This window comes from Carassius auratus, chromosome 20 (genome assembly GCF_003368295.1).
Source record: "Carassius auratus strain Wakin chromosome 20, ASM336829v1, whole genome shotgun sequence".
Taxonomy (NCBI): domain Eukaryota; kingdom Metazoa; phylum Chordata; class Actinopteri; order Cypriniformes; family Cyprinidae; genus Carassius; species Carassius auratus.
This window is the reverse complement of record NC_039262.1, coordinates 21,971,357-21,984,836: the sequence shown is the minus strand read 5'-3', so window position 1 is coordinate 21,984,836 and position 13,480 is coordinate 21,971,357. Positions and strand designations below refer to the sequence as shown.

Genomic DNA, 13,480 nt, shown 5'->3' with positions numbered 1-13,480 from the left:
CCACAAACATTCATTGCCAAAGAAGCTGGCTGTTCACAGAGTGCTGTATCCAAGCATCTTAACAGAAAGTTGAGAGGAAGGAAAAAGTGTGGAAGAAAAAGATGCACAACCAACCGATAGAACCACAGCCTTATGAGGATTGTCAAGCAAACTGGATTTAAGAATTTGAGTGAACTTTACAAGGAATGGACTGAGGCTGGGGTCAAGGCATCAAGAGCCAACACACACAGAAGTTTCAAGGAATTTGTTAAACCACAGACAACATCAGAGGTATCTTACCTGGGCTAAGGAGAATAAGAACTGGACTGCTGCCCGGTTGTCCAAAGTCCTTTTTTCAAAATGTTGGTCCATAGTGTTTTTTGAAAACCAAAGTTACTACGCCGGTTTACCATGATATTTTGGAGCACTTCATGCTTCCTTCTGATGACCAGCTTTTTGTAGATACTGATTTCATTTTTCAGCAGAATTTGGCACCTGTCCACCCTGCCAAAAGCACCAAAAGTTGGTTAAATGACCATGGTGTTGGTGTGCTTGACTGGACAGCAAATTCACCAGACCTGAACCCCAGAGAGAATTGTCAAGAGGAAGGCTGTGGACAGTGGTCATCACACAAAGTAAGTTTAACATGTATATGTTTTTGTTTTACTTACAGATCTCTGTATTTTTCAGTGTTTCCACCTATGATGTTTACATTTTTTAAATACTATACTCACTGTTAACAACTGAAATTATAAATACTCATCTATTTGATTGACAACTTATTTGTTTTATCAATTTTCCATGGACACTCCATTATTAGAGCTCAGAATTAAGCTAATGTGCTAACTTTGTATCCCTTGAGACTGTTTTTAAAACTTTTATTTAAATTAATAGATGTTTTTGTCATCGCTTTTGATCAATTAAAAGAATCCTTGCTATATAAAAGTATTCATTTCTAGAATTTCTTTCCAAAAAAAAAAAGAGAAAGAAATCATAGACTGCAAGCTTTTGAATGGAATAATGCATAATGTTCCATAAGCGTTTTATTTCGTGCAGCGTTTTGATTTTGAAACGTGCAGTGCTCATTTTTATTCAACGAAGACAAATGCCACAAATGAATCAATGTATGGAAAACAGTGTATATCTAAATATCGGAAATGTGCTTAAAAATCATCTTTTATTGAAAAAATTATACCACGATACATATTGATATTGAATTATTGTCCAGACCCTAATGTGGAGCATGTTTTTATAAACATTATTAGTACAAATTTCCTGTGAAGCTGTTTTTAAACGATGTGCATGTGAAAAACAGAATTGCTTTGCAATTTTTAACCAACCGAAACACAAGTATAGGTCTCTGAAGGACCAAACGCGCTTGGTCGTATATACCTCGCTCGTCCAGTGGGTGGCGCTAATGCGCCGTCAGATGGTTTTGTCAGCCTCTGTCATTAACAACACGAAGAAGAAGAGAGAGCGAAGCGGCCGTGAACATGGCGGACACCAGGGAGAAAGGTTTACAAGACTACAGAAAGAAATTACTGGAGCATAAAGAGATTGACGGACGCCTCAAAGAATGTAAGAGTGAAATTTCTGTTCACGTCAGACTGATATCGATCAGTTTAGTGTCTTCTCCGGCTGTTGTTTGCTTTATTTCGGCCGTCTGTGCTGTAAGTCGCTTTGTCATGCAGAGCTGAAATCAATTAGCCGCTAATGGTAACAGCAAATATTAACAGTGAACCCCTATTAAATTACTAAATCAAGACACACAACATGCTGCTTAGTGTTGTTGTTGTATATAATAACAACATATACCATTAAAAACAGCCATTCTCATTTATTCTCAACGAGGAAACGCTCACAATGAACCTTTAGCATCTCTGATACATGAAGCAGATGAAACCTTTACCACGTTTGTACTTGTGAATAAACACTTTATCGCTTCATAATGTGCTGAAACCTCTGTTGCAGTGAGAGAGCAGCTGAAGGAGCTCACGAAACAGTACGAGAAGTCTGAGAATGATCTGAAGGCTCTACAGAGTGTGGGGCAGGTAAGATCTCAGCCAAATACACTCGAGTGTTCGATTAATACCGCGATAGATGAGATGGATATCGGTATTTCTTATGATCGAATCATTTCAGATTGTCGGTGAGGTGCTGAAACAACTGACCGAGGAGAAATGTAAGTCCCAATCAGCTGTATTTCTAAGTCTAGTCTAATGCTGCTCTGTTACTGTGAAGTTCTTCTTCTGTTATAGTTATTGTCAAAGCAACTAATGGCCCACGTTATGTGGTTGGATGTCGCAGACAGGTGAGCGTGTTGATTGTACATAATAAATCATATGATTGTGTGACTGCCAAGTCAGTTTGTCTTACCTGGCCTTGTGTTGTTGTTTCAGCTGGATAAAACCAAGCTTAAACCAGGCACTCGCGTGGCTCTGGATATGACGACTCTCACGATCATGAGGTAAGTGCGAAGATTTCAGTCTCAAACAAGCATGTTTAGCTCTGCTTGTGCTCTTGCCCGACAGTCTAGGTATGATTGCATCTCTGAAAGGGCCTTTAATGTTCATTTGGTATGTTTTATGAGAACCCCTTTTTTATTTTTTTAAAAAGGTATTTGCCTCGTGAAGTGGATCCTCTAGTGTACAACATGTCTCATGAAGATCCTGGCAGCGTTTCTTACTCTGAGATCGGTGGATTGTCTGAGCAGATTCGTGAGCTGAGAGAGGTCAGAAAGACAATAGCATAATATCACTATCAGCTGGTGAAAAAATCATACTCACCCCAAACCTTTATATTGACAATCAAATTTTTATTTTTTTGCTTATATTGTGTGCAAATGATCTCATGTTACTTCTGTTTCAACTGGAAGAACACGTCAAATCACTTTTTTTCCCCCTATTATTTTCATATGATACATATCAGATTAGTATAGTCAAAAGACCTGGTACTTCGGTACCAAGTTGGTAATTAAAAAAATTAAAATGTGACAATACCAGGTTTCTTTAAGTAATGGTGGTACTGAGTACCCGGTCAACCCGGTTCTTGACGCATACAGCGCTATGATTTCCGGAAAGCAGTAAATGCGGACGGAATCTCAAAATCCAGTCATGAAAATGAAACTTAGATTTTAATATGGACAGTCACAGAATCTGTCAATGTTAGCATAAATTAAATCAAATCTCAATATGGACCAGTATCTGTAAATGTTGGTTGAAATATGAATCCTGCATGTTCTGCGCATCTCTGTGCGAATGAATGAATGGCAGAGACATGTGGGTTTGTTTACTACATAGACTGAAGCGCATGACGCTTGCAGTAATTTCAGCATCTGTCGTCTCAATGAGGACCATAAATACATAAACGACATCACCAGAACTGTTCACTTCACAAGCATTTTACCATTTCATCCATTTACTCCACTGGAGTAAAACCAGTGTCAAAATAAAAGAAGCCCGTCAAAATAAGTTCATTTTTAAAAGCATTTAAAGGCTTTGTGCTAGAAATATTACTATTATTTAGTAGAAAGTATGTGATACTGCTACTACTTTTGAAAAAATTAATAAAACTTTTATTTTTTTAAAGAAATAAATCACAATATTTCTTACATATTTTCATTTGAATAACAAATCCCCTTTATTTACCAAAAAATTTAATGTTTAAATTTCATTGACAAATTAAATTTGGGTGAAACTTGTTTACGGTTTTTCATAATTATATTACTTTATTTTTAGTGATAAAACGTTTTTATTTTAATTAGCTTTTTTTGTGTTTTGCTTTGGTACCGAAATTGGTACCAAGGATTTTCAGTGGTATCGGTACCGAATACTGAAACTTTGGTACCGTGACAACACTATATCAGATACTCGGTCACATGATATATGCCCAACTTCTTTTGCAGTATCATGTCATTTAATATTCACTCTAACTACATATGTATATGTGGTCTGTGATAATATCGTAATTGTTGTTTTAACAATGTGCGATTTGACATTGAGTATTTTGCAAAAAACATTCAAAACACCCCTACAGAGTGCTTTCAATGCAAGATTCAGTCTAATAGTGTAAATAATTCCAAACACAACCACAATGCTGTTTCGTTCCTGAATTAATCATCAGATTAAATGGTTTGGTTCAAATGACTCACTTATTAAAGCCTGATTTATACTTATACTTCTGCATAGTTGTCCACGACGACATGCAGTACACATGCAAACCGCTAGTATGCAGTGTCCACGGACATGTTGCTTGATAGAGCTGATCATGTCAACATTTTAAACGTTTAAAGCGTGTCTGAATGTAAACTGACAGAATATGTGTTTAAAGTCTGGATCTATGCATTACACCTTGCAGTGTGAATGCAGCTTGAACTTTACTGAACTCATTGAAATATCTCGATTAGGAATGAACGATTGTCTTTTGTAGGTAATTGAGCTGCCTCTGACCAATCCTGAGCTATTCCAGAGGGTGGGCATTATTCCTCCCAAGGGCTGCCTGCTGTACGGACCGCCAGGTCAGTCACTCTGTTATACTCTGTTGGGCAATTACTGATATTTATGTGAAATGGTACATTTTCACACAAAGTGCTTCATTTTTAAAGGCACTGGAAAGACCCTTCTTGCCAGAGCTGTGGCCAGTCAGCTGGACTGCAATTTTCTGAAGGTATGTTGATATTGATGCTATAAACGGTTTGACATAGGACAGCGGTTATGCTGTAAGGTCACAGTGTTAAATAAAACATGATGTTTGTCAGGTGGTGTCCAGCTCTATTGTTGACAAGTACATTGGTGAGAGTGCTAGACTCATCCGAGAGATGTTCAACTACGCCAGAGACCATCAGCCCTGCATCATCTTCATGGATGAGATCGATGCTATTGGTAATGCTCTTCAGCTCACTGCAGTCCAAGCCATTCTTATATGTAATGAAACAGTCGTTCTTGACTGATTTAACACACACTTTCTCTTTGAAGGTGGACGTCGGTTTTCCGAAGGAACTTCAGCAGATCGAGAGATCCAGAGGACACTGATGGAGGTATGGAGGTGGTTTGTATCTTAACTTGTGAATGAAGCTTATTAAATTAAGCCTATCAAAATGAATAAAGTTTTTCTTATCAATTAATGCTTAATTATTTGAATGTAAATCTTCCTTTATATTAATGTACAAGCAAAATAATTGGAGCAAATATTTCTGTCTGTCAGCTGTTGAATCAGATGGATGGATTTGACACTCTGCATCGAGTCAAGATGATCATGGCCACCAACCGGCCGGACACTTTAGACCCCGCCCTGCTGCGTCCGGGCCGACTTGACAGAAAGATCCGTGAGTCTGACTCTTTCACTATCATTCAGAGACTGTGGTAAGGAAACTTGAGCTAATTTGTCTTTTTCTAATGTCCAGACATTGAGCTGCCCAATGAACAGGCTCGTCTGGACATCCTGAAGATCCACTCTGGACCCATCACCAAGCATGGAGAGATAGGTGTGCTCCAGGTTTTCTGGTTTGGTTTTTACAGCTGCTGCTTGAAGTACTTCTTTTTCCTCTCTCCTCACATTTCCTTTCATCTCCAGATTATGAAGCCATCGTCAAGCTCTCAGACGGTTTCAATGGAGCTGATTTGAGGAATGTGTGCACTGAAGCTGGTAAGAAAGATCCATATGCATTGCAATGTGCAAATCAAGGAGTCCTAAAAGGCATTAAAGGGATAGTTCATAGGTTGATTTAAAGGGATGCATGTTGCTCCAAACCCGTCAAAGCTTTGTTCATCTTCAGAACACAATTTAAGATAATTTGGATGAAAAACAGGAGGCTTGAGGCTGTCCAAGTAAATGTACATTTAACAGACACTTTTATCCAAAGATAAACAGACTTGCAGTGCATACATGCTATAAATGTAATATTTTTTTTTTTTTTTTACAAGTACAGTATTGTTCAAAATAATAGCAGTACAATGTGACTAACCAGAATAATCAAGGTTTTTCGTATATTTTTTTTATTGCTACGTGGCAAACAAGTTACCAGTAGGTTCAGTAGATTCTCAGAAAACAAATGAGACCCAGCATTCATGATATGCACGCTCTTAAGGCTGTGCAATTGGGCAATTAGTTGAATTAGTTGAAAGGGGTGTGTTCAAAAAAATAGCAGTGTGGCATTCAATCACTGAGGTCATCAATTTTGTGAAGAAACAGGTGTGAATCAGGTGGCCCCTATTTAAGGATGAAGCCAACACTTGTTGAACATGCATTTGAAAGCTGAGGAAAATGGGTCGTTCAAGACATTGTTCAGAAGAACAGCGTACTTTGATTAAAAAGCTGATTAGAGAGGGGAAAACCTATAAAGAGGTGCAAAAAATGATAGCTGTTCAGCTAAAATGATCTCCAATGCCTTAAAATGGAGAGCAAAACCAGAGAGACGTGGAAGAAAACGGAAGACAACCATCAAAATGGATAGAAGAATAACCAGAATGGCAAAGGCTCAGCCAATGATCACCTCCAGGATGATCAAAGACAGTCTGGAGTTACCTGTAAGTACTGTGACAGTTAGAAGACGTCTGTGTGAAGCTAATCTATTTTCAAGAATCCCCCGCAAAGTCCCTCTGTTAAAAAAAAGGCATGTGCAGAAGAGGTTACAATTTGCCAAAGAACACATCAACTGGCCTAAAGAGAAATGGAGGAACATTTTGTGGACTGATGAGAGTAAAATTTTTCTTTTTGGGTCCAAGGGCCACAGGCAGTTTGTGAGACGACCCCCAAACTCTGAATTCAAGCCACAGTACACAGTGAAGACAGTGAAGCATGGAGGTGCAAGCATCATGATATGGGCATGTTTCTCCTACTATGGTGTTGGGCCTATTTTCGCATACCAGGGATCATGGATCAGTTTGCATATGTTAAAATACTTGAAGAGGTCATGTTGCCCTATGCTGAAGAGGACATGCCCTTGAAATGGTTGTTTCAACAAGACAATGACCCAAAACACACTAGTAAACGGGCAAAGTCTTGGTTCCAAACCAACAAAATTAATGTTATGGAGTGGCCAGCCCAATCTCCAGACCTTAATCCAATTGAGAACTTGTGGGGTGATATCAAAAATGCTGTTTCTGAAGCAAAACCAAGAAATGTGAATGAATTGTGGAATGTTGTTAAAGAATCATGGAGTGGAATAACAGCTGAGAGGTGCCACAAGTTGGTTGACTCCATGCCACACAGATGTCAAGCAGTTTTAAAAAACTGTGGTCATACAACTAAATATTAGTTTAGTGATTCACAGGATTGCTAAATCCCAGAAAAAAAAAAACGTTTGTACAAAATAGTTTTGAGTTTGTACAGTCAAAGGTAGACACTGCTATTTTTTTTGAACACACCCCTTTCAACTAATTCAACTAATTGCCCAATTGCACAGCCTTAAGAGCGTGCGTATCATGAATGCTGGGTCTTGTTTGTTTTCTGACAATCTACTGAACCTACTGGTAACTTGTTTGCCACGTAGCAATAAAAAATATACTAAAAACCTTGATTATTCTGGTTAGTCACATTGTACTGCTATTATTTTGAACAATACTGTATGTGTGTTCCCTGGGAATCGAACCCAAAACCTTCTATTAACGCAATGCTCTACTACTGAGCCACAGGAAAACTGAACAAAGTTACTGTCAAGGTCCATAAAAGTAGGGAGTTAAAATAGAATTACTTGCTTCATGTAGCATTTTAAAAGTATATTTAACATCCAGCAATTGTTACATTTGAGTTACATTTTCTATTGGGATCTGTATGTTTGGTGCTCATTCTTAGTTTAATGGAGATTCACTCATGCGACTTTCTAACATTTACACACAAACTGTCAAATGTTAGACATGCACCCAGAGAGTGCAAGCCTTCTTAGATTCTCATTAGTCTGAAGCACTGAATATGAAGCCTATGACCAACTTGGGTCGTGCACAACTTCTGCCATGTGACTGTCATGGTTTTTCACAAACACGTGTGATTCATCAAAATTCAGTAATCATGTTCATTGATTTATCTACTTTATCAGTTAGTTGTTGCAGTCCTAAATATGATGAAACATTTTTAAAACACATTTTGTCAGCATTTACAACTTTAAAAAAAATAGCTGTTAGTGGAAATGGTTTGGGTCTAATAGCATGATGCTAACAAGCCAAACCTTGAACCTTTGAGCCTCTAGAAGTCCCACTGTATGACCTTGTACTTGTTCTCCAACAGGTATGTTTGCCATTCGTGCTGACCATGAGTACGTGACTCAGGAGGATTTCATGAAAGCTGTGAGGAAGGTGGCAGACTCGAAGAAGCTGGAGTCCAAACTGGACTACAAGCCTGTATAAAACCACATTTGTTTGTGCAAAGTATAAATGTGAGGGGTTTTTCAGTCAGTAAACAGTATACTCTCAATGGACCCTTTTTTTTGTTTTTTTGTTACTGCAATATTTTCTTTTTTTTTTTTTTTTCAACATTTGAAAGCATTCTGATGTTCCATTTGAGTTATTACCATCAAGTGACTTCAGCTGTTCAGTTAATGCATTGTTTACCCCAATTTGATCAAAGTAATATTTACCTATTGGCCAAGTATAGACTTGTATGATGATACAGCTCTTTATAAATCTGTGTGATCACTTATATAAACTGTGTGCCTGGCCTGCTTTTCCACATTATTGAAGCCAGTGATTAATGAAATAAACTCCCATGTTGTTTCCACAGTATCTCTCAATATTCTTTGGTGGAGAGAAAAAAAAAACCTTGACTATTCCTTCTAAAGTGTGTATTTGTTAGTTTAACCACTATATTGAAAATAAAAATAAATATTCTATTTAACTTAATCTCTATATTAAACATCTACAAGCACATTGAACTTCAAAAGCCTAAAACTGACATCATTCTGTAAGAGTTCATTCTTGGGGTTAAAGGTCAGCTGCTTGCATCTCTTCACATTTCCTTTACGAACTTTGCCTTTCCAGCAAAGCATTGCTTTTAATCCTGGGTTTATACAGGTTTAGTCTTCTGTTAAGTCCTCCTCATCACGAGCTGGTTGGTTAGCCAGAGCAAAAGACTGAAGGACGAACGCCCGGCAGATCGGACAGTGCTGGAAGTGGCACACGCAGCCGTCGCACACGCATGCATGTCTGCACGGCAACAGCACTCTGTTAATCGGTGCATTCTGACACACCACACAGTCCCTGCCTCGGGTGTCAGGCCACTCCCCTTCTGAATCTGACTCCTCCCCCTGCTCACCTGGCCTTTCTGGCTGTGGCTCCGCCCCTTGCGTGTTAATCGAAGGCTCTGTGGTTCCAGACAAGTTTCTGTTGTCTGCTGACATGAAGAGAGGCTGTGGAAACGAAAAAGATCCCATTCTAGATAAGGCACTTAATTAACAGAACATAATTAAAACCTGTCCCATTTTGCTTTAGGGACACTGGGTGATGAAGATTAAGTGTGATCAAAATGAACATAGAAAAACTGATCCCAGAACAGTAAAAAAAAAAATTTGTGGACGTGTTTTAATACCTTCAGATCGTACAGATTCCCTTGCGCTGTGAGGAGATACTGAAACAGGATCCTCGCAGAGAGTCTGTATTTGTCATCGGGAACGTGGAGAACTGTCACACTGGCCACCTAGAGAGACAACAGAACAATGGACTTCATCTTGTCCCATCATTGTCCCAAGATGAAGAAAAGACTGCTGCTCACAATATTGTAGTTGTCTCTGGTTTCCGGAGTGGCCAGAGTCAGCACAGCAACCAACGGGTATCGATCCCGGGGGAGCAACCCAAAATCGGTTACTCCGAGATCTGGAGGCATCTGAGTGAAGTATTCTCCTTTTATTTCTTTATGTATACTAACGCTATGTTAAGGACAAAGCATGAAATCGTGTTCTATTATATTAATTTTAAAATGTTTTATTCATTACATAGGGGAGACATGTAAAGGCGATTTATCACTGTATATTTAGGAAGTCAGATGCAGTACAGATTTAAACGTACTAGGTTATATAAAAACTAATACAAAAATTGAAATTGCTTGTATATGTTTACAAAACAGTTATATATATATATATGTGTGGCTCAAGTGGTAGAGCATTGCATTAGCAGCACAAGGTTGTTTGTTCGATTCCCAGGGAACACATGTTAGGTAAAAAATGTTAGCCCGTAATGCAATATTTCTATTTCTAACTGAACGTTCTATTCATCAATCTAGCTTTGCCATTACAAGAATAAATTAAATATTACATATAGTAGTTATTGTTTTTCCATTTATGTACAGTATATGGTATACATTTATGTAACATTTTATTTGAGATGCAATCATCATGTCGACATGGTGAATGGTTTATTTATAGCTTTTTTTTTTTTTTTTTCCTCATCATGATGACATGCTATAGTTAACTTCAAATGGAGAGCGAGTTCGAGTTGTCTATTTGTCAGACACATGAAGAGGATACTTGAAGCTTTGGTGGTGAAGGTAGCTGAACTCCAGAGCCTCTTGACACAGCTCAGGTGTGAGGAGCCGGGGCCGGGACCCATGCTGGTGACTCTGAAGGGCCGCCTGGAGAGCCCGGACCCCACAGCCCCAGAAACAGCTGAGGACGCAGTCTTCAAGACAATACAGCTGCAAACTCACACCCTCTGACACAATGAGAAAACATACACCTACTGAGCACGTTTGACTCGTTTCATATCGATTCAACATGGTTATTGCCAGTTTCTCACCAGTGACTGTCCCAGCAGTTGAGTCCATCTCCAGAGCGAAGGGGTTGGTCACCTGCACCATCTTCCTCTCGGGGACAACTGTCAGAGATTCAGCCTCATCTGAGCGGCGTAAAATGTCTGGGACATCAAATTTAAACCTTGACAGACGAAGCCAAAGTCAGTTATACACAAATTAAGGATGTGACCACCAACTTCTGCTTTTAAAAAGAAACCAGATTACCAGAGATGCCATATTAAACCCCCCCAAAAAACAATAAACTTCACACACATTAAATAAGCCCTTACATAACCCAAACCACCAAACACTGGACTGAAATGTAGTTTATCCAGATAAATATGAACTTACCAGCCCAACACAACAGCTACAGTGATCATGAAACACAATGATATGACTATAATGTCAAAGAGAGGAGAGTACTCATACAACATCACTAAAAACTCTGCGGCCATTATTAAAATGTTACATTAATACGATGCGCATAGATGTCGGTATGTCCGATTAAAAAAAAAATAGTTTAAAGTGCGGTAGTCTTGTATCCTGTGCAGGGCAGTGGGCTGTCACCCTGCGAGACTCACCAACGTAAACTTCCGGTTGTGACAGCCGCTACGGTGGACCAGAGGTCCAAATCCGCACATGACTCTAATACCGTCACGCTTAGGGAGGAGCAGCAAGATAGTGGTGGGAAGTCCGATTCAGTCAGCGAATCGGCTCTTTCAAACGAATCACTTCAATGAACCGTTTAAAAAATGAATCAGTTTTGGAAACGTCATCACGTAACGCAGCGTTGTTTGATGTAAAATTGCACCGTCGTTCAAACCTTCTTCCTCTTCTACTTTTTTTTTTTTTTAACAGTCAGTGGTTCAATCGCAAATACCGAAAATTATACAATAATGCATGCAGAACTAAAGCAGAGCAATATTTTATTACATCATTGCATATAATAGCCTAGAATACAAATGAGAATAACTGCAATCGGGCATAAAGATATCAAATACATACAAATGACAACAATAACTCAAGATTAATAAAACCATAAATATATGTTTTAAATTAGTAAACTTGCTGCTATGAAAAGATTTCCATAGTTATGGTTTGTTATGATCGGACAATAATTGGTCGACATACAACTAGGCCTATTTGAATATCTGAAATCTGAGGGTACAAAAAAATCTAAATATTGAGAATAACGTGACAAAGTTGTGCAAATGAAGTCCTTAGCAATAACGTTACATATTACTAATCAAAAATGTGTTGATATATTTACGGTACAAAATATCTCCATGGAACATGATCTTTACTTAATGTCCTTATGATTTTTGGCATAAAAGAAAAATCTATAATTGCGACCCATAATGTATTGTTGGCTATTACTACAGACATACCTGTTCTACTTCTGACAGGTTTTGTGCTCCAGGTCACATACGAGTAAATTCAATTAAATTCAAGTTTATTTGTATGGTGCTTTTTACAATACAAATCATTACAAAGCAGCTTTGCAGAAAATTAAGTTTCTACAATATTTAGTAGTAGCTTATAAGTGGTGACTTTAGGTTTATGTGCATATGACAGAAGTTTTCAGAAAAATGTATACGTAGTTAAGACTTAGTCAACCAGACGATGAACATTATTAACAGCAATTATTATACGATGCAATCACACTTGTAGCAATATTTGTTAGTTCTGTTTTTTGATTCAGGGTTAGCATCATCTGAGGTCCTCTGACGGTCAGCATCATCTCTTCTCAGATTTTCTGGATCCAGACTGGAGCTTGTGTAAATCCTAGTTACCATGGGATGTAAATCGCGTGGCAAAACAGAGAAACAGATAGAGACATCATTAGCATAGCTGCTGATCCAACAGAGTAAAATAATAAGTTTAACCAAAGCTAAAGAATAATGATGCACATTTGATCAGATGCAACTACACTCACAATTTAAGAGATACATTATTCGAATGCTTGGCGAAAGAGATGTGTTTTTAATCTAGATTTAAACAGAGAGAGAGTGTGTCTGAACCCCGAACATTATCAGGAAGGCTATTCCAGAGTTTGGGAGCCAAATGTGAGAAAGCTCTACCTCCTTTAGTGGACTTTGCTATAGGATCTACCAAAAGTCCAGCGTTTTGTGACCTTAGGGTGCGTGATGGGTTGTAGCGTGGTAGAAGGCTAGTTAGGTACGCAGGAGCTAAACCATTTAGGGCCTTATAGGTAAGTAATGATAATTTGTAACTGATACAGAACTTAATAGATAGCCAGTGCAGAGACTGTAAAATTGGAGTAATATGATCATATTTTCTTAACCTGGTAAGCACTCTAGCCGCTGCATTTTAGACTATCTGTAGTTTGTTTATTGAAGAAGCAGGACAACCACCTAGAAGTGCATTACAATAGTCCAGTCTTGAGGTCATGAATGCATGAACTAGCTTTTCTGCATCAGAAATAGATAACATGTTTCGTAGCTTGGTAATGTTTCTAGGAAGAATGCTGTTTTTGTAACATTGGAAATTTGATTTTCAAAAGACTAATATAAGATTTTTGACTGTAGAGGAAGTATCCGTCTAGTTGCAAACTGTACTCTACTAGATTCTGTGTACTGTTTTTGGTCCAAAAATGATCTCCGTCTTATCCGAATTTAATTGGAGAAAATTATTGGTCATCCAATCTTTTAAATTTTTAACACAGTCTGTTAGCTTAGACAATTTAGAAGTTTCATCTGTTCTCGTTGAGATATAGCTGAATATAATCAGCATAACAGTGAATAAATCAATTAAATACACTTTTCAT

At 38.2% G+C, this 13,480-nt stretch overlaps 2 protein-coding genes across 2 annotated transcripts; one reads left to right on the top strand and one right to left on the bottom strand.

Moving 5' to 3' along the window:
* The first annotated feature begins 1,401 nt into the window (after window positions 1–1,401).
* Window positions 1,402–8,690, top strand: LOC113121184 (26S proteasome regulatory subunit 10B). The gene is made up of 14 exons (XM_026291461.1): window positions 1,402–1,557; window positions 1,951–2,030; window positions 2,122–2,161; window positions 2,238–2,290; window positions 2,379–2,446; window positions 2,596–2,710; window positions 4,408–4,495; window positions 4,583–4,644; window positions 4,736–4,859; window positions 4,953–5,014; window positions 5,182–5,302; window positions 5,381–5,461; window positions 5,551–5,622; window positions 8,200–8,690. The coding sequence occupies exons 1-14, from the start codon at window positions 1,473–1,475 to the stop codon at window positions 8,316–8,318; spliced, it is 1,170 nt and encodes a 389-aa protein (XP_026147246.1). The 5' UTR covers window positions 1,402–1,472; the 3' UTR covers window positions 8,319–8,690.
* LOC113121186 (cell growth regulator with RING finger domain protein 1-like) lies at window positions 8,426–11,352 on the bottom strand. The gene is made up of 6 exons (XM_026291462.1): window positions 11,044–11,352; window positions 10,698–10,834; window positions 10,430–10,613; window positions 9,679–9,826; window positions 9,496–9,603; window positions 8,426–9,316 (listed from the first exon to the last, which is right to left on the bottom strand). Exons 1-6 carry the CDS (start codon window positions 11,145–11,147, stop codon window positions 8,984–8,986), a joined length of 1,014 nt encoding a protein of 337 aa, XP_026147247.1. The 5' UTR covers window positions 11,148–11,352; the 3' UTR covers window positions 8,426–8,983.
* Window positions 11,353–13,480: the final 2,128 nt, after the last annotated feature.

What these genes read in the sequence shown, in the direction of transcription:
- LOC113121186 (XM_026291462.1), bottom strand. Translation starts at nt 11,147, where the DNA reads ATGGCCGCAGAGTTTTTAGTGATGTTGTATGAGTACTCTCCTCTCTTT. An exon ending in GTAGCTGTTGTGTTGGGCTG is followed by an intron (nt 10,835 to 11,043) that starts GTAAGTTCATAT and finishes TCGTCTGTCAAG; the next exon opens with GTTTAAATTTGATGTCCCAG. An exon ending in CTTCACCACCAAAGCTTCAA is followed by an intron (nt 9,827 to 10,429) that starts GTATCCTCTTCA and finishes ACATAGCGTTAG; the next exon opens with TATACATAAAGAAATAAAAG.
- LOC113121184 (XM_026291461.1), top strand. Translation starts at nt 1,473, where the DNA reads ATGGCGGACACCAGGGAGAAAGGTTTACAAGACTACAGAAAGAAATTA. An exon ending in TGGTTGGATGTCGCAGACAG is followed by an intron (nt 2,291 to 2,378) that starts GTGAGCGTGTTG and finishes TTGTTGTTTCAG; the next exon opens with CTGGATAAAACCAAGCTTAA. An exon ending in CCGACTTGACAGAAAGATCC is followed by an intron (nt 5,303 to 5,380) that starts GTGAGTCTGACT and finishes TCTAATGTCCAG; the next exon opens with ACATTGAGCTGCCCAATGAA.